The sequence below is a fragment of the Trematomus bernacchii genome, unplaced genomic scaffold (assembly GCF_902827165.1).
Source record: "Trematomus bernacchii unplaced genomic scaffold, fTreBer1.1, whole genome shotgun sequence".
NCBI lineage: Eukaryota > Metazoa > Chordata > Actinopteri > Perciformes > Nototheniidae > Trematomus > Trematomus bernacchii.
Genome location: NW_022987881.1, coordinates 534,243 through 556,978, shown reverse-complemented (window position 1 = coordinate 556,978; position 22,736 = coordinate 534,243). Strand labels below are relative to the sequence as shown.

Sequence of the window (22,736 nt, the reverse complement as noted above, 5' to 3'; positions counted from 1 at the left end):
CGAGCCAAACGTGAACTCTTCAAATTTTGTTTTTGTTTGACCAAAACGGATTTACTTTATAATGATAATTGTGACTAAGGGAAGTAGGAAATTCAATCATTTAAGAGGCTGTTCTCAGAAAATATTGTGAAGTAACTATTATTGAATCCAACCCCTCCTCATGTACTGCTTACCCCCTGCTTTTTCAATATGCTCACTGTCACCAACAGGACAAAAAACTCACACGCATCACCAACACTACTGCCAGGATAATTGGACTCCCTACTTCCAACCTCACGATACTTAACAGGGCCATCTCACGCATCGCATCCTCAAAAGAACTGGACATCACAGGTACTGAACACTGAGACATATAAGGGCTCGCTTTGGAAAAGGCTTGGTTCCTGCAGCCACATCTGCCTCAAATAACAGGCCTCGCTAAGTGTAACCGCCATGTGTGTCACTCGCTATCTGTTGTTGTCTGTGTTATTGTTTGTTGTTTATATATTGTATGTAGACTGTGTACAGTGTTACGAAAATGAATTTCCCCCTGGGGACAATAACTCTAAATCTAATCTACAGATTATTATTTAAAATGATTATTTGTCGTTTAGTTTATGAAACAGAAAATGGCCAAATGTCTGGTTTCATTCAACAGAAAATGTCCCAAAACTCCAAACTAGCTTTACAATGTTATTGACGAAAGAAAAGCAGAGATCTCTCATATTGGACCTGCTGCTATAGAGTGCCATAGAGACACATCCTAAAACCTGGAAGTAAGTTAGCATGTTACCACTTCCTGTTCCCTGGTCTCAGAGCCAATGGGATCTCTCCATAGGATTTAGGAAAATATCTATAACTAAGGTCTGTGGTTGAGACACATTGAAGAGACGGATCACGTTTTGTTCTACGACATTAAATGGCAGTCATCAGCAGTGACCCCACTGGTGATTTCTGAAGAGTTGACGTGTCTGAAAAACGATGGTTGTTACCAAGTGGCTGAATAGGACTACAGAAGTCGTGGAGGACGTTGTACGTCATTACGCCGAACACGTAAACACTGCCTCTAAGTTAGTTTGCCCTGTTCTGCTTGAAAGCAAGTACCTGCCTCCTGCAAACTGTTCAAACAAACGCTTCAACTCGTACCATTTAGAATCTGTGTGTTTGAATATGGATCTTAAGTTGGCGTGACGTTGAAGCAGCGACCCTGCTGTAGTTCCTTTATACTGTAGCAGTGATTCTCAAACTTTTTTCAATAATGTACCCCCTTTGAAAAAATAATTCAGCCAAGTACCCCCTGATCAGCGCAAAAACTATTTGTTAGGGAGAAAATGCCTATATAAAGAGGTACAGTACAGCGCTGCACCATCAGTGTGTGATTTATTATAACAACAACATTGTAACTGAGAAACACTTAAATGCTACATTTCAAATGTTTACAATCCATCACTAAATTCATGGCAAACCAATTTTAATATCATGCAATAACACTGAGACGACATTAGTTGCATTGAACTGATCTTTTTAATAAGTTGTACTTACAATGTAGTGAGAAACATAGGCTTGTGCTTCACTGAGGATCTTTGTCATTCTGACAGGGAGGCACCTGCAGTTATTACACTTCGTGTTTTGAAATATGTGTAACTCTAGTCTATTAATATAAAACCCACACTGCTCAAACTTCGTTACTTTTCCTAAAATTGGTATATATATATTTTTTTTTCATTAACATAAAATAAATCTCACGTACCCCCTGCAGTACTCCAACGTACCCCTAGGGGTCTGCGTACCCCCATTTGAGAACTTCTGCTTTTATGATTAGAAAATTATAAAAGTAGTGTAGACATGTGGAGATTATCCGGCTGAACAAAACGTGATCCGTCTCTTCAATGTGTCTCAACCACAGACCTTATTTACAGCTATTTTCCTAAATCCTATGGAGAAAGTGCATTGCGTTTTTGTCGAAGGAACCGGAAGGAGTTTACTTCCGGGTTTTAGGACGCGTCACTGTGGCACTCTATAAGAGAATATGTTAAATAATGTTAAACTTATACTATATTTTACGTCACAACTTTCATTTGACGACTTCCTGACACTTCAGTCAGTAATGCATCTATGAACTAACCATAACATGTCCATACATCTATATTTTCACACACTAAGTCTTCTTTCAGTCTCTTACCCTGAGGAGTAGAACATGACGTCCATGAGCAGAGTGGCCACAGAGGGCAGCGTGTCGGGGTCCAGACTCGTCACACAGAACATGTTGCTGGGGCTGGACAGCGGGTGGATGATGGGGCGGGGCACTGAGAACAATACACATCAAATAAACACAAATCAGGCCTCAATTTAACCAAGAAGCATCTCATTCATACAAATGTATATATGGCAATAATTACATTTTTTAAGTGCTTAGGACAAGCATTAACTTAATCAAACTAAACTCCTAAAAGTGTTACATTTCAATATTCATTAAAAAGATTGTATACAAATGTATTATTATAATAAAAAATAGTGAGGTTGAGCCTAATGTTGTTTTGTGTTTTGCAAGATGAATGCTTTTCCACTTGATTTCCATTTATGGACTTGGCTCAGTCAGTAGGGGCTTGGACTGTGAGCTGAAGGGTCGCTGGTTCAAGTCCCCGAACAGACTTAAAGTATGGAGTGGACTGCTACTTGGAGAGGTCCCAGTTCACCTCCTGCCCTGCCGTGGTGCCCTTGAGCAAGGCACCGGACAACCCCCTTCCCCCCCCCACTCCCATTGCTCCCCGGGCGCTGTACAAGAGCTGCCCACTGCTCCTAGTACTAGACTCCTGGTGCTAGGATGGGTTAAAAGCAGAGAACACATTTCACTGTGTGCTCTGCATGTGAGACCATTACAGAGGGGTTCATCCCTCCATATTCTATTCTATATATCTCAGAAAATATCATTCTCATCTAGGTTAAGGAGTGTAAAAATATTACAAAATTATGTTCAGTAAAATCTCTCAGAAAGCATGATGGTGCAGATGATGATGTGCACCAAGGTAGAAAAATGTAAGTAAAATAAGTCCAACAAAAGTTCCCAAAAGGTTTTTATGAGCATCTTTACTCTAATTTACCAAACATTTTTCCATGTTAATTTTCACCATACTTTAAAAGCTTGCTTCTATACAAAACAATAATATAAATGTATTTTTTTTTGGTTCTTCGGCTTACCCAATTTGGGTTTTACGAATCCGTTGGTGACCCCCAGGTCGTGGACCGCCACCGTCTCTCCGTTGACGACCCGCAGCAGAGTGAACTCTGAAGACAGCGTGTGCATCACCAGAGGAAGGTCCCGCTCCCGCACCTGGACACAAACACAGGGAGAAGTGAGTACGTTAAAAACTAATATTGTAGAAAAGTTGCTTCTTTGTTTGAGGAAACTTACAAAAGGGAATCCCACTTTGATTTGATTTATTTAGAATGTGTAAAACAATAATACAAAAAAATTATAATAATCGAAATGAAACATGAGAATTATGAAACTGTACAAACTTAAGCAGTGTCAAATTGATGAACACAAACTATTACTGATTCTAAATTATATATAAGCGAATGATATACTTAAAGGTGGGGTAGGTAATTTTGGAGAAACCAGCTCGAGATCGCTAGAATTTGAAAATACACAGCCGGAAAAAATCTCCCACTTCCTCACAGAGCCCCTCCTCCAACACACACGAACGCGCACATGACCAATGAGGGCACGAGATAAGTTTGTGCACAGATGGAAGGCTGACAGGCAGGTAGGCCATCCAGTTATTTTAGCCGGGCCGGCTCAGATGATTGGTCGTGCTTTTTACAGTACTACAGCTTCCACAGATGATATTTTTTTATGGATTTTTTGTCAAAGCACTTCAGATATTCATTGCTATCGGATGTTAAGAGCATTCCATGGAATATAACAACAAGTGTATCTCGAGCCGGTTTCTCAAACTTACCTACCCCACCTTTAATTACACATCCGAAAAGGGGTGGGAAGACGTTTACACTTATTTAATCCCACCCCTTCTCCCAAAAACTAAATTATTAACATATATATAGATTTATTTTTTTCTTAAAGAAACCACTTTTATATATTTGTGAGTTATTTTGTGATGATATGAACTTCTTAGTGTTCCTGATCTTTCTCCCTGCGTCATCGTTAATGATTTCCTACATTTCAATAGAAATAGAGCTTTTTGAAATCTCCAGAAAATGGGAATTGACTGCTTATATATTAATATTGTCTCTGATTTTCTGCACTTGTCTGCAGTGACCATTTTAAAATGGTTCCAACTAAATAAATGTCTAAGGACAGGGTGTCCGCGGGGTCTTAAAAGTTGATCAATCAATTAGCGAAAATGAAGGCTATTAAAAAGTATTAAACGGCATTTTCCAAGGTATTACATGTTGTAGCTAGTTTTCAATAAGTATATAAATTGTCCAAAGAGGTTGTATTCTACAGTCTGCCTGAATGTAATCATTGGGTAGGTGTGTAGTGTGATTCTGTGTAGTTTATTTATGGCATCCCGTTGGATCTGACGTCATCTGAACAGGACATCGCACGCTCACTGCTTGATAGCGCGCGAAGGTCCGTTTACGCCGGTTGTTAAAAAACATCGTTATGGGGAAATGCAAGTCTGCGTCCAAATGGTTGGAAGATAAGGAGGAAGGACAATCAATACTGTATACAGTCAATGTGAGGTAAAGTGTGTCGCCAAGGTAACCGGTTAGAACTCCAAGTGGCGATGAGGTCTTAAAATGTATGGAAAGGGTCTTAAAAAAGGTCTTAAAAAAGGTCTTAAAAAGGGATTACATGTGACTTCAGGATTCCTGCATATACCCTGAAGGATAATCAACAACAACTTGTATTTTGAGAGTGTGTTAACTTACAGTGAAAAAGAAATAACAATGTTAGTAGCATTCCCTGGTTTTGGCTCAGTGAAAAACTAAAAGAGATACATATTTAAAAAACTGCATTAATCGGTCTGCCTCTAGTTTGAAACATGTTTTATTTGATCATTTGTGTAACCTTGTAATAGTGAGCTATCTCGGCAAGGTCTCCCTTAAAAACAGTTTAGATTCCGGGTTAAATAACGTTATTTATTTAAAGATATAACAGTGATTTATTTCCTTAAAAAAGGTAATAACAAAATTGCGCTTCAATGTCTTGCCATCATATAAACATTCCACTGGCACCATAAGTTTAATCATTTATTGAGTTACAGTAAATGCCTCAGCATAACACAAACCTACAAAGATTTATATATGAACTATGATGTAGAGTTTATTGGTGTCTGAGACAAAGGTGAACTCTGAAGATTGTATAAGAGAGGATAATCATGACTTCTGCGTCAGTTTATACAATATGATATACAAATATATTTATTCTCAGATTAAGTCTTACGTTTTTCCTGCAACATTAACAAGGATATATATATTTAAGATTGGCTAGCGCTCCAACACATTGTACGTGATAAGCTAAGAGGCGGGACATCTCTAAGTGGTTGACCAATCACAACAGAGCCGGCCAGCTAACCAATCAGAGTAGACTGGGCTCTGGTTTCAGACAGAGGGTGAAAAGAGGTGCTGCAGCACAGACAGTATGAGAAAAATAAAGAGCTTTTTGAACATTAAAGCATGGAGACATGTAGAGACACTACATACTGATATACACCTGAACATCAGCAGGAGAGGACTCTTTAAAGTAGAGACACTACATACTGATATACACCTGAACATCAGCAGGAGAGGACTCTTTAAAGTAGAGACACTACATACTGATATACACCTGAACATCAGCAGGAGAGGACTCTTTAAAGTAGAGACACTACATACTGATATACACCTGAACATCAGCAGGAGAGGACTCTTTAAAGTAGAGACACTACATACTGATATACACCTGAACATCAGCAGGAGAGGACTCTTTAAAGTAGAGACACTACATACTGATATACACCTGGACATCAGCAGGAGAGGACTCTTTAAAGTAGAGACACTACATACTGATATACACCTGAACATCAGCAGGAGAGGACTCTTTAAAGTAGAGACACTACATACTGATATACACCTGAAGATCAGCAGGAGAGGACTCTTTAAAGTAGAGACACTACATACTGATATACACCTGAACATCAGCAGGAGAGGACTCTTTAAAGTAGAGACACTACATACTGATATACACCTGAAGATCAGCAGGAGAGGACTCTTTAAAGTAGAGACACTACATACTGATATACACCTGAAGATCAGCAGGAGAGGACTCTTTAAAGTAGAGACACTACATACTGATATACACCTGAACATCAGCAGGAGAGGACTCTTTAAAGTAGAGACACCACATACTGATATACACCTGAACATGAGCAGGAGAGGACTCTTTAAAGTAGAGACACTACATACTGATATACACCTGAACATCAGCAGGAGAGGACTCTTTAAAGTAGAGACACTACATACTGATATACACCTGAACATCAGCAGGAGAGGACTCTTTAAAGTAGAGACACTACATACTGATATACACCTGAACATCAGCAGGAGAGGACTCTTTAAAGTAGAGACACTACATACTGATATACACCTGAACATCAGCAGGAGAGGACTCTTTAAAGTAGAGACACTACATACTGATATACACCTGAACATCAGCAGGAGAGGACTCTTTAAAGTAGAGACACTACATACTGATATACACCTGGACATCAGCAGGAGAGGACTCTTTAAAGTAGAGACACTACATACTGATATACACCTGAACATCAGCAGGAGAGGACTCTTTAAAGTAGAGACACTACATACTGATATACACCTGAAGATCAGCAGGAGAGGACTCTTTAAAGTAGAGACACTACATACTGATATACACCTGAACATCAGCAGGAGAGGACTCTTTAAAGTAGAGACACTACATACTGATATACACCTGAAGATCAGCAGGAGAGGACTCTTTAAAGTAGAGACACTACATACTGATATACACCTGAAGATCAGCAGGAGAGGACTCTTTAAAGTAGAGACACTACATACTGATATACACCTGAACATCAGCAGGAGAGGACTCTTTAAAGTAGAGACACTACATACTGATATACACCTGAACATGAGCAGGAGAGGACTCTTTAAAGTAGAGACACTACATACTGATATACACCTGAACATCAGCAGGAGAGGACTCTTTAAAGTAGAGACACTACATACTGATATACACCTGAACATCAGCAGGAGAGGACTCTTTAAAGTAGAGACACTACATACTGATATACACCTGAACATCAGCAGGAGAGGACTCTTTAAAGTAGAGACACTACATACTGATATACACCTGAACATCAGCAGGAGAGGACTCTTTAAAGTAGAGACACTACATACTGATATACACCTGAACATCAGCAGGAGAGGACTCTTTAAAGTAGAGACACTACATACTGATATACACCTGAACATCAGCAGGAGAGGACTCTTTAAAGTAGAGACACTACATACTGATATACACCTGAACATCAGCAGGAGTGGACTCTTTAAAGTAGAGACACTACATACTGATATACACCTGAACATCAGCAGGAGAGGACTCTTTAAAGAATCTGAAAAAAAAATTGACGTGTGCACAAAAGAGTGCTTCAGTCTTACTATTTTAAATCATAATTGTATTAAATGATGGGTTTTTATTGATGGAACTATTCATATTCTCTGTTTAGGACATGGTGAGGGTTAGGGACAATGTTCATATTCTTATGGTAGGCTCATTTATAGATTTATACAATCGTGTAACGCTAACAGTGAGAAGCCCAGATCTTAAGCTGCTGTGTTTGGGTCAGCGCAGAGATTTGGAAATGCAACCCGACGTAGCGTGAGACGAGGACAGCGAGAAGATGGGAGGTGGGTTTGTGTTTTTTTAAAAGCCTCTTTTGATCTGATATACCAATTAGGATTGTGTGTAGACAGGAGACAGGAAACAGAGCCGGGTTATGATACCTGGAATTCCAGCTCCGAGGCTGAGCCGCTGATCCTCTTTACGTAACAGATTATAACATCCACACAGGGTTTTTTTCATTTTCATAAACATGCCGGAGCTGCTCAGCAGACCTTGTTTTTCCACCAAAGCAAGGCAATAAAAAAACACTCCCTGTGGCCAGACAGCCTCGCTATGAGAGACAGGATTTCTCCCTAAGTCAGAAGGAAGTGGAGCTGGGAGAGGAACAGTATATCCAAACGTTATTGCTTTCTCATGTCACCGTCATGCACGTAGACATTTGTTTTAGGAGTAGAGTAATAATGCAACTCTTCATGCATACTGTGAACCTAACAAAAACATTCTCTTAATTTAACATCTTTTAACATCAAAGTTAGATTTTTTAAAGGTTTTTTTGTTGAATACTTGGGTACATTAAAGGAATATATATTTGTTATAATACCTTTTATAGGGGGGGGGGGGGTGTAGGGGAATTGTTATTTACATTAATAGGCGAGTAAGCTAAAAGCCAGGACAAATGTAAATAAAATAGAGCGTTATGTTACAGTAAGTGTGTGGGAGAGAAACTGGATTTTAGCCTTTGCAGACCGTTTACATGCACTAAAACCTATATAACAAGTCAGACCGTGCTCCAGTCGATCCTCACAGTAAATACAAAAGCCTAATAGGGCCTCTTTAATTGTACAGGTCAGAGTGCTATCGTCCTCACTCACCAGGATGAAGTCGGTCTGGTAGGTGGACAGCATGAAGACGGAGATGTTGTGGTCGGCCAGCGGAGCGATGACCGATTTGGCGATCTTTGTGACTCCGATGGGCTGCGAGTTGGAGGCGTTCCCCCCCCCCGGCACCACGTTAAGAGCTAACCACGTAGCATCCGCAACACTGATGTGCTCCGACTGAGGCAACTCTGAGGAAACAGAGACACGAGGGTCAGAAAAACAAGAGGTACGGATTCAAGATTCAAGGCTTTTATTGTCATGTGTGCATAGCTATTCTTAGGTCACAGGCTCCTCCAACAGCAACACCATACAACAGATAAAATAGTGCAAGTAAATAAAATAAAATATAAAAGAAATAGTGCAGAATAGTCTATATACAAGTAATTGGAATATTGATATATATATATATAAGTTGCAAACAGATGAATGTTATGGATGTTCTTTCAAAAGTTCAGGTGTTTAACAGTCAGGTAAAGTACACACACGACTGCAGTACAACTACACAATACAACCTGAGAAGAGGTGGTAACTTACGCACAGTGGTGGAAGAAGTTAAATCCAATCCATTACTAAAGTTGTATTGGTAATATTAATTGGGAAAATACTCAGAAAAGTTCATTCAGAAAGTCGCTTAAAGGTGGGGTAGGTAATTCACTTCAGAAACACTTGTTATATTCCATGGAATGCTCTTAACATCCCGATAGCAATGAATATCTGAAGTGCTTTGACAAAAAATCCATTAATAAATATCATCTGTGGAAGCTGTAGTACTGTAAAAAGCACGACCAATCATCTGAGCCGGCCCGGCTAAAATAACTGGATGGCCTACCTGCCTGTCAGCCTTCCATCTGTGCACAAACTTATCTCGTGCCCTCATTGGTCATGTGCGCGTTCGTGTGTGTTGGAGGAGGGGCTCTGTGAGGAAGTGGCAGATTTTTTCCGGCTGCGTACTTTCAAATTCTCGCGCACTGGAGCTGGTTTCTCCATTCTTACCTACCCTATCTTTAAAGTGGACCTATCATGCTATATTTGAATAATATAGTGTAGGACCATACCTATATAAGGCATATTTATACTTTTTTTTTTTTTAAATACCAAACAGATCATGCATTTTAGCCATGCCTCATTTCGCTCAATTTGACATTTTTTAGCTCTGGATTTGCAAGGGCAGATTCTGTGAGAACAGCACCATCTAGAGGCCTGGCATATGTACTACAGCGTCTCCAGCGCTTTCAAACGGCAATGGCCGTGGCTGTCTCCTCCTGATTGGTGGAGTTGGCCCAATAGCCGTAGCGCCACCGTCCTGACGTCAGGACAGTGTTCAAATCTGGATCAGTTTTTAATCAGATCCTGTTGCAGCCCCTTTTTTAGAGATTTGGGTATGGAGGAAAATAGAGAGGGTTGTGTTTTCTGACACTTGGTGAGTTCCCTGGAACACCGGGGACACATATTCATGTAGAAAAGACGTACAAAAGTGCATTTTGCATGATAGGTCCCCTTTAAGTAAAAGTAGAGGATTTGGCATCAAAAGTAAAAGTACTCATTCTGTGTAATGGCCAGCTGACGATGGTCATTTAAACAGTTCATGTTTTATACTTCTTATAGCCTTATTACCGATGCCTGAGCACGAGTATTAATACATGGTCAAACACCAGTTTGTAACAAATAGAAAAGAAACTGGGAAGTTATTGTGAGCAATGAGCATGACTAATGGTTCTTCCTTACTTTATGAGACGTTTTTTAATCTTTTCTACACATTTAATAAAAGGTTTTACTTTTAATACTTGAATTTTTGTTATTCTGTTCATATACTTAAACAACATTTTAAGTTCAGTTCTCTTACTTGTAATGGAGTATTTTAAGACCATAGTTTTACTTCATCTGAGTACTTCTTCCACCACTGACAAAAGACTGTAACAACATGTATGATAATACATTTTCCATGTCTTCAGGAGGTTTTAAATATATATTTGATATGACTCTCTCTACCCTCCTAGTCTAGTTGAACAGAAAAGAGGCCGCTCTAAACACTGTAGAAAATACCTGCGGCTGTTACGCAACAAATAGCCTGAAGTCTCCAGGGTAACAGAGCAGGGTCACTCAGGAAAAGGTGTGTGTGTGTGTGTGTGTGTGTGTGTGTGTGTGTGTGTGTGTGTGTGTGTGTGTGTGTGTGTGTGTGTGTGTGTGTGTGTGTGTGTGTGTGTGTGTAATGACATGAATTCACTCAATCAGTCCTTGGCGGCCGTAATGACCGAGTGTGTTCAAACACAATCACACATTACACAACGAGATCTTTTCCTGCCGCTCCGACCTGTGGTTACCACGGAGATACTGGAGAGCAACCCCACCTTTGAAGCCCTCCTCGTCCACGATGATGGTGTAATCCTCCGGGGTCTCCGTCAGGCTGAAGAACTTACATCTGTGGAGGAAGAGAGGAGGCTGTGAAAAAGCTAGGTCCAGACATTCCCCAACATTAGACATATGGCAGATTACAAAATAATGCTAAAAAGTGTACAGTTAACAGAAATCAGTTTAAAGGGCCCATGTCATGCTTTTCTGGTTATTACCCGTCCCCTTGTGTGTTATGAAGGTTTGTATGCATGTGTGTCTATGCTGCCCCAGAACGCCTCGTTGGAGAGATTTCTCATTTTCCATTGTTTGCTTCCTGGGTTCTGTGACATGTGATCACCCAAATCAACAACAAATGACCGGATTGGCCCAAATGGACCAATCCGGAGCACCTCACACACCAGGATCCCTTGGCTAACTAACAGGGAGTCCCATTGACTTGCATAGAGCTCCCTGAACGCTGGTAATAGACGAGTTGGGATGGTGGAGAAATGCTCTCTGCAGACCCATTCTCACAGAGTTATAAACCTTTTTCTTACTCAATATCAAGCCACACTTATTGTTTCTACTTCGGCTGTGAGTGTTTGTGTGTGCTCAGGATGAGTTTCGCTTGTTCTCGATGTATCGCCGACCCGGAAACCTGTCCGCTCCTCGCAGCAACGAGCCTCGCAACGTCCTGACCAATCAGAGCACACTGGGCTCACAGGGAGGGGGGGGGCAGGAGCTCCAACAAGGCGTGTAGGACAGAGAGTGAATACACATACTATACAGAGATGCTGTTGAGGAAACCAATGTGAGTTTGGAACATTGAACAATATAAAATGTATTCTAGTAGACCTCAACAATGGAATTATGATCAGTAGAAATGGCCATGACATGGGACCTTTAAAGTACAGACCAAGAATATAATTACATTTGTAAATTCAACAAAAATACAATAAAAGCACATCCACAAACAGAGCAGAGTACAGCTTACAATTCTCCAAATAGATTAACCATATTCAACATTTCCTCACAGTAGTTTAGTCTTTTCACTTTAAATTCCCAAAACAATGGAGTAAAATTCAGAAGCTTTCTTCCTTTCTCAAGACTGACTCGAAGTTAAATTGTTTGGTGGGAACGGAAGTACATTTACTCACTAACATAAAGCAGAAGCCTGTGTCTAATATGGAAACATGTCCCAGGTGAGGCACATAATACCTGAACATAAGCATAATAAACCCCCTTTATGTGTATAATTGAAATCAAAATGTTGCCAGTGTATTTCTTTGCTAACAGATCCCCCAAAAACGTCTGTGTCATTTTATGAAATATCCATTTTGTTAAACTTTTTTTCACTTTTGTTTTGATGTTTCTGTCTGGAAAATGTCAAGATTCAAAAGCACCAAGAACCCAAACAGCTCCCAGATAATGAGAGAAAAAGTCAGCTTGTTGTTATCATGTCCAGCAGACTTTCTGAAGCTCGAATGAAAGCAGCGCTCTGGGAAAACACGGCTGTGACAATCACATCTTCACAGACCAGCCTCTGAATGCTCACACGTCACATTTAGCTGAAAGGTGTGAAAAAAACCAAGCGAATAACAGGAGAGACTCAACAATGCTCTCTGTGGGGAGGGCCAAGTTTTCTCTTGAGCTGTCACTTCTAAGCCAGGACACTGGGAACACTCGTGCAGTAATCCCCTAGCACACACACACACACACACACACACACACACACACACACACACACACACACACACACACACACACACACACACACACACACACACACACACACACACACACACACACACACACACACACACACACACACACACACACACACACACACACACACACACACACACACACACACACACACACATGCACACACACACACACACACACACACACCACACACACACACACACACACACACACACACACACACACACACACACACACACACACACACACACACACACACACACACACACACACACACACACACACACACACACACACACACACACACACACACACACACACACACACACACACACACACACACACACACACACACACACACACACACACACACACACACACACACACACACACACACACACACACACACACACACACACACACACACACCTGTTGTGATTGGTCAACCTCTTAGAGATGTCCCGCCCCTTAGCCTATCACGTACAATGTGTTGGAGCGCTAGCCAATAGAAGTCGTGGGTGTTAAAAAGTGCCTTTGCAGACCATTTACATTCACAACAACCGATATAACACACTACAGGAAAGGGAAAACCCAAAAAGCAGAATAGGGAATCTTTTTTAATGCTAATTTCCTTTTGCCTTTCTATCTGCACTGACACTTTTGCTGTAAAAATGCTCTGGGACAAATTAAGGATTTCTTCTATTAGCTGTCACAGAGGGGTAAATCTCTACGAGCCTGCATTACTCACATTCTGCGAGCATGCAAGAAAACTCACAGGGACTCTTTAAATAAGCCGACACTGCACAGCAATTAGCGCGTTCACACCGGAGTACTTTTCCCACAATAGTTCATCAGAACTACGATATTTGCGTTCACACCAAAAAGCCCCAGGAACTAAAGTAGTTCAAATTAGTTCATCTGACCCGCTTTGCAGTCCCTGCTCTCGAGCATGTGGTGGATTGCAACTTTAAGGTGCATACCGCCACCTACTGTACTCGCCGTGAAGTGGTTTGCGGCCTGCCAGTAAACCCAAAGCAGAAGAAGAAGAAGAAGTGACGTCAGCGGTTCATTTGCCTAATCCACCCCCAGGAACTCATTTTGGTGTGAACGCGATCTGCTTTAGTTCATCAGAACTTCATCAGAACTAAAAGAGTTCTGATGAACTAAAGTTCTCATGAACTATTGTGGGAAAAGTACTTGGTGTGAACGCACCTATTGCAAAGCTCTCACAGCAGAGAATACCAGAGGTGGGGACTCGAGTCACATGACTTGACTCGAGTCAGACTCGAGTCCCATATTTTTTGACTTGAGACTTGCTTGACTAACATTGATAAAAGACTTGACTTGACTTTGACTTGGTATTCATGACTTGAGACTTGACTTAAGCTTGAGACAGATGACTTGAAAGGACTTGACTGTTTAAAATGAAATATTTGCGTTTGTTTTTGTAGTGAGATATTACGTTTAGTTTTTTCGAAAAACGTGATTGGGTGATTATAGCGCCGTGCGCGCAAACCTGGCAACCCACTAGACCGCAGGAGCGTCAGTTAACATGGCAGCGGCTAGCGATACTCCAAAAATAGTGAAGTTTGGATTCAAGGATTATGTTGTCGATGACGCTAATAAGAAGAGAACAGCGGTATGCAGGGTCTGCAGCATAAAGATCAGTGACACGACCACCACAACATCCAACTTCATTCGTCACTACAAAAAACCCCACAGAGAAAGGTGCGTGAATGTGTTGTGTTAGCTAGAAAGCTAACGTTAAGTTTAAGCTACGTTAGACTTGGTTTCAAATCGATTAAGCAAAGAGAAGACAAAACGGTAAATGAACACTAGAACCGCCAAGGGATTCATTTTGACTAACCCTGATACTGACGGGCCGTCAGGAGAGAGAGAGAGAGAGAGAGAGAGAGAGAGAGAGAGAGAGAGAGAGGAAAAGAGATGCCTCGTTTATTTCCCCTGTGTTATCAGAAGTTAATGTAAACTGTTGAATAATGTAGTTCATCTACTTTTAGTAGTTTGTTTAAATGTTTTAATTATGTTGTTGTTGTTTGTAGAAGTGCATCATTCCTTGATTTATTGTAAAATGAATCTGAACTTTTTGATCTGTTATGATGATAAACTGAAGCAATTTCTAAATTAACCCAATTAAGTGAGTTTTAAATCGTCCTACTTTTAGTTTATAAGGAAATTATGAAGAGGAACAAATGAAATGATTTGAAAATGATATCTATGTAGGTGCTGACGCTGTTGGCGGTTCTAGTGTTAACAGACATTTAAATTAAATATGTGTAATGGCAAATGCCATATATGATTTTCTTACCTGGAATTCTGCCTTTTTGAACAGACTGATTGATTGAGTCCTAGCTATATTGTCTGCAGTTCTAGGGTTAATATGAATCTGATATGATTGTCATCGGTCTAAATTAGATTTCAAATGATTAACTGTGTATGTAATGAAGATCATAGTGTGGGTTGAATTCATTTTCATAACCACTGTCTTTTAACTGATTTAAATGCGGAAACTGAGTTTATTCATCAGAATTTCGTATGACTTGACTTGACTTGCTTGACCTGAGCAATGACTTGACTTGCTTGACTCTCACCACAGTGACTTGGGACTTGCTTGATACTTGTAGGTCAAGACTTGAGACTTGCTCATGACTTGCACATGTAGGACTTACTCCCACCTCTGGAGAATACACAACAAATGTGTTTTTGTAAACACAAATAATAATAGAAAAAGGTAAATAATCTTTCTCCCATCTTCTATTTTGTGAGTTGTTGATGTGAGTTATTGACAGTTCATAAGGAGGATATCTCAATTTCCACGGTGTATATATTTAGGAATTGATATTGACACTTCCTGGTAGCGACCCAAATGTCTTCGTGGCATCGAGTGTCAGAAAATGCGGGAAGTTGGAAGCAAATCAGATTCTGCAGCTTAACATTTTTACCTTTGAGCTGCGTTCAGTGATGTTCGTGGCCGTTTATGGGGCAGCAAAACAACCTTGAAACAAAACCCCGACACGTAAGCACCTCCTAACGTTGTCATGGTAAACATGTTGGCGGCCTGTTTGCACATCCAGGGTAACATTGGGGCTGTGGATCTGGTAACTTGATGAAAACAAGTGCAATATTCACTCCCTCCACCGACTCCTGGGGGACAAACCTGGCTCCTGCTAAAAGCTCCACTGTTTTCACCAGATATGGATTGAAGTCAACTAAAAACCCATCTGATTTTCTATGGTTTTATTGGGTCCCTTGATTACAAATGTAATCTATTATTATTATTATTACTTATTTTTATTTTATTCTAGGGCTGTGCTATTATGGCAAAAATCATAATCACGATTATTTGGGTCAATAATTGATATCACGATTATTAAATACGATTATTCATTGACTTTGAAAAAATCCATTTATTGAACTTTAAAACAAATACAAATAATAATTTGAACAGTATCTTTTTAACTGTTGATTTCCCTGAACGTATAATTCAACTGAAAAACCAATACAAAAATAAATAATATCAAAATAATAAATACTAATAAACAAGATCAACAAATATTTTGGAGCGCACTTCCAAGCTACTAAACATATATAAATATGATAAATACAAATAAATGAGACCAAAATTAATTAGATCAAATATGTTGCACTGTCACAACCCAGCAAAGCTAAATAATTGTTTTTTTCGATTATGTTGTTTTCGTAATTGTGGCAGGCCAAAATCGTAATTGCGATTAAAATACGATTAATTGCACAGCCCTATTCTCAGTGTATTTAGTTTACTCTTTGCTGTTGAGTATTATGATTTTTTGTAATCCTACTTTTAAGATTGACATTATTGATTCCAATTTGGGAAATGTTTTCGTGTAAACAAACAAGCAGTAAAACATCTCAAAATTAGAAAACAAAAAATGAATAGTAAAATATATATAGACAGTGAAAGATATATATACAGGGAGGCGCAGTGGGTTGTGCGTTGGTGTTGGGATCAGGGGGTCATAGGTTCAAACCCCACTGCAGTCAGCAGATAATAATCCCCAAAGTGCTCCTGTGGGGATTGTCCACAGTATTGAGTATGTAAGTCGCTTTGGATAAAAGCGTCTAACAAGTGACATGTGATGTAATGTTATGTAATATATGTCCGACGATTATACACTATGAAGGACAATTCATAAAGTGCGCAAGAAATGTGTGAAGATAAACAGATGAGTGAATTGTGGTAATAGTTTGTCATCCTATTTTTTATCAAATGCAATTAAAACACTTTAAAGTACATTTGATTTGCTTGAAATATGCTGTATAAATAAAGGTTGATTGAATGATGTTGATAAGCCGGTATCGTTAAGGATTTATTAGAACTTTGTATATAATTTGTACCTCTTTTATACTAAACCTGCTGCCTGCAATGAGCTAGAAGAGGCTTAATGTGTTGGGTGTGTTTATAGCAAGCCCCCAGGAAGTGCGCCGGACTCTGAGGAAAATATTCGTTGTGGCCAAACGGCGGTACTACACTTCCGTATCAGTCGCTGGGCCCGGAAACACTTTTTCCCATTGACTAACATTGGGAAAGAGACGTCTGTAAATCGTTGGATCATTTTTTTTTTAAATTAAATAATCTACCCAGTATGAATGTGTCTATAGCCCTTATTAAAAACATTCGGTCCTCAAGTTGTAAAATGTGCTAATAACGTTATTCTGAGAGTTATTTTCCTCGGCATTATGAACGCGGATCTAACCCACGGGACCGCGCCGCCCGGCACGTTCATGTGACGTGTTCAGTACTGCATGAGTTTTACCTTTACCCATGGATGCACAATAAGAACGGATTATATGAATACTTTCGTGACGTTTCGCTCTCTCAAAAGTTGGGCCATTTTGTCCTCATGCGCCAATGAGCAACTCTCATAGGAATGAACGAGGCCCCGCCTCCCACGCTGTATCCAGTTCTTATTATACATCCGTGGTTTATACAAGTGACTCCATTCACATTCAACTTAAAATATAATAATAAAAAATCATAAAATTAGACAAATAATCGCTTTTATCACTGTAAGTACTGAAAAACATACTGCATTTGTATGGCATGGCATTAAATCATACAGACAATGTTCTTCGTTTTTCAGATGAGATTTAAAAAAATGAATCTTCCTTCATCTTTTCCCTTTATCTTAATTATTAAACGATGAAAGTGAATTGGTGTGAATGCATTAATGGCTGGCTGCCACCCAGACATCTGACTTTAAATAAGTTGCACCACTTGACGCTGCCTGTTTGACAGAATTCATTAAATAAGAGATGAGGAAACTTTAATTTGATTTTCTTTCATCACTGTCACTGTCTTACACTCAGATGTTTCTCACTTACTTTGACTCTAATGGGAATGGGAATATCAACGTGCTCAGCTTAATGCAGAGTTTAAAAACATTAATAACACAGTAATTTAACTTTCACATTTCAGAGATAAATATTGTACTTTTTGCTCGCACACTATAATTTAATAACCTGTTTTGAGATAAAGGTTAATGTTAAAACATGTAAAGTATTATTGAAAGGTTTAATGTCATATCATATACACAACTACGGTGTAGTATGTAATGGATCTAAAACTTGGGTCACAGGTTCGTCAACAATGCAATTACAAGACATAAATAAATATGTGCAAAATCAGGCGGTAAGTAGTCGTATAGCCAGTGGGATAAAACTGTCTATGAATATAATTTATATTATTATAGAGATTTAATTATTCCCTTCAAAAGAGAAAGCAAGAAAATAATAAACATCATTGACACAAAAAAGCTCTAGCCCTTCACTGCATCCATTTCAATGTATTGTCTGGGTTTGATTGGTTTATTTCTGTCTTTGTTTTGTATGTATCTGATCCTTTGAGTTGAATGTGAATATCTGAAAGCCATGTTGTTTTGAGTTAGGAAAGAAAAACAGGTGAGGGCGGGGTCTGTGGTCTTCATTACATGAGCCTAATGCGTCTAATGCACCACCCGGAGGGCACGTAAAGTGACCCAAAACAAACGCACCCACGTGTATGCGTTCACAGGTGCACGCCGATTGCTGGAAAGCTAGCGGTGGTGTGTGGCGGTGAATTCAACATAAACACAGAGACCTTAACCGACACTGAGGACTATTTTGGGAATAAATATACAGTCTATGGAATAAACGAGCAGAGGGCCATTTTGTGGAGGACTTCTCCCTCAAAACCATTCAGAAAGGTGAGTCCAAAAACAAACTAATAACGGATTTAACCAGAGACGTTTTAGAAAAGACATGGAGCACTGAGATCTGTTTCTAGTTCACTTGTGATTCGTCACGACTCATCTGTTTATATGAGCGACAGGTGTATTAACTCTAATGGGAGGAGTGAATGACAGATTATTGCATCCCAAAATCACAAAGAATAGAAATATGAACAGACTTTTCATGAACCACATTTCTTCAGAACAGTCAGACACTAACATGGCATTTTTCAGACGGACAATTCAGGGGGAAATGTACTTAAGTTTGAGACCAATTTGTGTCTGGCAACACCGCGGGATTTGAGACAACTAACGTTAATGTAAACAAACATATTTAATAATAAAATAACTAATTACAATCATCCTAAATAGTATAAAGGTTAAACACTTCTAAACTCACTTTCTTAGCATTTATTTGTGTGTTTTTATTTGTAGATACTGTTGTTTATTTCACTTGCTCTGGGTATTTATAAGTGCTATATTAATAATGTTTATTATAATAATTATTATGACACTTCCCGTCTCCTAAACGGGCATGTGCTAACGTATTTTGATTTGATTTAGGTAACATTAGACGTGCCACCGCCTGCTTTTAGCTAACAAATAATAGTTAGGTAAGGATTTGTTGATGTTCGCTTAAAAGTTTGGCACAAGATCCCGAAATGCAAGATCTCGTGTTGCTGAGTTTGACAAATCTGATGTAACTCTTGATAGGATTGCATCAATGTTGTTGTACTTTAAAAAATGTGCTGCTTTTGTTTGTGGCTGCAGCAGCTGTGGAGTTCATGTTGTTTCTACATGTTTGTTTTGCCTGCTGGTGATTCTGCTGTTGATTCTACCAGAAGTGGTTATTCGTGTTATTCGTGTTATTTGTTGTTGCATAAGTTGTTTGTTGCACCCTGTCCAGTTGTTTTTATTATTGGTTGTTTGGTTTAAATGTCTCTTTTCTTGGTGTATAATGGATATCAGTTGTTGCAGAGCGCTGTCTTTAAAGAATACTGTTGATTTGGACCAATGAGGTCTCTGTGAAGTGACGTGTTATTGCACCTTTTTGTGGCCTAAATATGTTAACTTAACAGTTTTAAAATCATCGTTTTTCAGAACCTCCTTTCCTTTTTTTAAAAAATAAATATCACGCAGCAACTTCAGCTCAGTGCTTGTTTTAAACACTTCCATATCAATATCGGGATCAGCTTTGAAAACCCAGGATGAGTTATTATGTAATAAATGTCATGCATTTTTAGTGTTATGAAGTTATGTCACCCTATGATGATTTATGTAGAGGCAGTCCACCCTCCCTGACATAACGACTCGAGAGACATCATAAAATATGAACACGCTTTCAAGAAATACAGTTAATCTTCAGGAAGAGAAAGCAGCAGAGGTGCAGAGACATGATATTGTTAAGGGTGGGGTAGGTAAGTTTGAGAAACCGGCTCGAGATACACTTTTTGTTATATTCCATGGAATGCTCTTAACATCCCGATAGCAATGAATATCTGAAGTGCTTTGACAACAAATCCATAAAGAAATGTCATCTGTGGAAGCCGTAGTACTGTAAAAAGCACGACCAATCATCTGAGCCGGCCCGGCTAAAATAACTGGATGGCCTACCTGCCTGTCAGCCTTCCATCTGTGCACAAACTTATCTCGTGCCCTCATTGGTCATGTGCGCGTTCGTGTGTGTTGGAGGAGGGGCTCTGGAAGGAAATGGCAGTCTTTTTCCGTCTGTGTATTTTCAAATTCTAGCGATCTCGAGCTGGTTTCTCCAAAATTACCTACCCCACCTTTAAGGATATCTATGCCATATTAGGATATGACGATACTCAAATGATCACGGTTTCTAGTCGCATATCAAATCGGTACATTGTCCAGCCCTAGTTCACACAACTAGACATTTATATGATTGCAATGATTGCTTTGAAATGGTTGAAATACCAACGATAGACAATTTAGCCTTATACACTTAGGTTTGGGTGTAATTACTGTAAACAATTGACTTTGACCAACGTGAGGCATTCAAGTTTGTGGGTTTCTGGGCACTTTCCTTTTTATTAAGTGGCAATATGAAGAGCTTTCTGAGAAGTTTCCCAGTCTTAAAATGTGACTTTCTTGTTGAGTTGAATGCTATGAATGCCTGGAATTTTTATTTACAGCAACTCAGATATCACATGAATGCAGCCCAGCTAAACTATTTCCCGAAGGAGGCCTTGCAACATGCTACGAGTTAAGTAATGTTTGCAAGAGAACAAGTTCATTTAATAGAAAGATTCTGCTTATGTTTGCATTTAACAGCAGGTAATGAGCATGCTAACGGGTGCTAATGTGACCACATGTAGCTCTGCAGCTTCTCTAACTGGATTGTGCAATAGCCGTGGCAGCTGTGGCTCTTTTTCCACCAGCAAAAACAAATCAGTTCACACATGAGCTTGGAAATAACAGAATGAGTGTTATTAAGTTACAGTTATACTGACCAAAGAAACGCTACAAGCTCCTCTCTCCGACGAGAATAAAAAGTTGACATGGATTGCAGGATGCACACATTGAAAAGATGACTGATTTGTGTATCATGTCTATACTCAAAGTGTCTTTTATTATCAAATATAAGAAGCATGTCCACCCAAGAGTGACTGCAATTGATAAGATCATGTTATTTAGTCTGAAACTGAAACATGTAATTGATGAAATGGTTAAATGGACATAAAGTTCAAATGCAACTATGTTTCTTAGTAAAGTATTTGTTGTAACCTTTTTTCTATCAAAAAATGACAACCATTCTCTGGTTCTACCTTCTCCAACATGAGTATTTTCTGTTGTTTTAATTTTTTACCTGAATATTTGGGGTTTTGGACTTCTACTACTGGGACAAAACAAGACATTTAAAAAGGGGTTACATTTGAGCTTAGCTAATTGTGATCATGATTTTCTGACATTTTATTTAACAGATCACATGAAATGCTGGGTAATTGTCGCCTCTAGAGTAACATTAGCTGGGTGATTTCAATGATATAAGGTAATGAGTAATCTGTAGGGACGGTTTTATCAGTAACTTCTCCACACAGGGAGTTTTGATTATCAGCTGACTGACTGTCCCTGTTGTATAATAACCTTAGTGACAGCAAATGTGCTTAGGCTAATATAAAAAGATTAGGGTGGCAATAAAAACCGCACAACAGAGCAATGACAAGCCTGTTGTTGTCATGTTATTGCTAAAGGAGCCATTTAATTAAAGTTTCCTCAGGCTGAATGACTCAGGACAGGAAATAGCCTGTAAATGCCCTCAGCTGCTTGTTTTAAAGTCTGGTTGAAAACATCTCCCAATTTCCCTGAACACACACACACACACACACACACACACACAACCACACACCACACCACAAACACACACACACCACACACACACACACACACACACCACACACACACACCACACACCACACACACACACACACACACACCCACAAACACACACACACACACACACACACACACACACACACACACACACAACACACACCCACACACAACACACACACACACACCACACACACACCACACACACACACACACCCACACACCCACACACACACACACACACACCACACACCACACACACACACACCACACACACACACACACACAACACACACACACACACACACACACACACACACACACTACATAAACAAGAGGCCTGGAAACTGGTGCCACAAACACTCTTAAAATACCCCAAAA

General features: G+C 39.5%; 1 protein-coding gene across 1 annotated transcript in view; it reads right to left on the bottom strand.

Moving 5' to 3' along the window:
• castor2 (cytosolic arginine sensor for mTORC1 subunit 2) overlaps nucleotides 1–22,736 on the bottom strand; it is a 42,953-nt gene that overhangs the window by 10,139 nt on the left and 10,078 nt on the right. Inside the window, exons 2-5 of the mRNA XM_034114157.1 lie at nucleotides 11,031–11,101; nucleotides 8,677–8,870; nucleotides 3,178–3,310; nucleotides 2,162–2,285 (exon numbers count right to left, since the gene is read on the bottom strand). Coding sequence (XP_033970048.1) covers nucleotides 2,162–2,285; nucleotides 3,178–3,310; nucleotides 8,677–8,870; nucleotides 11,031–11,101 — 522 coding nt within the window. The remainder of the gene's footprint in view (nucleotides 1–2,161; nucleotides 2,286–3,177; nucleotides 3,311–8,676; nucleotides 8,871–11,030; nucleotides 11,102–22,736) is intronic.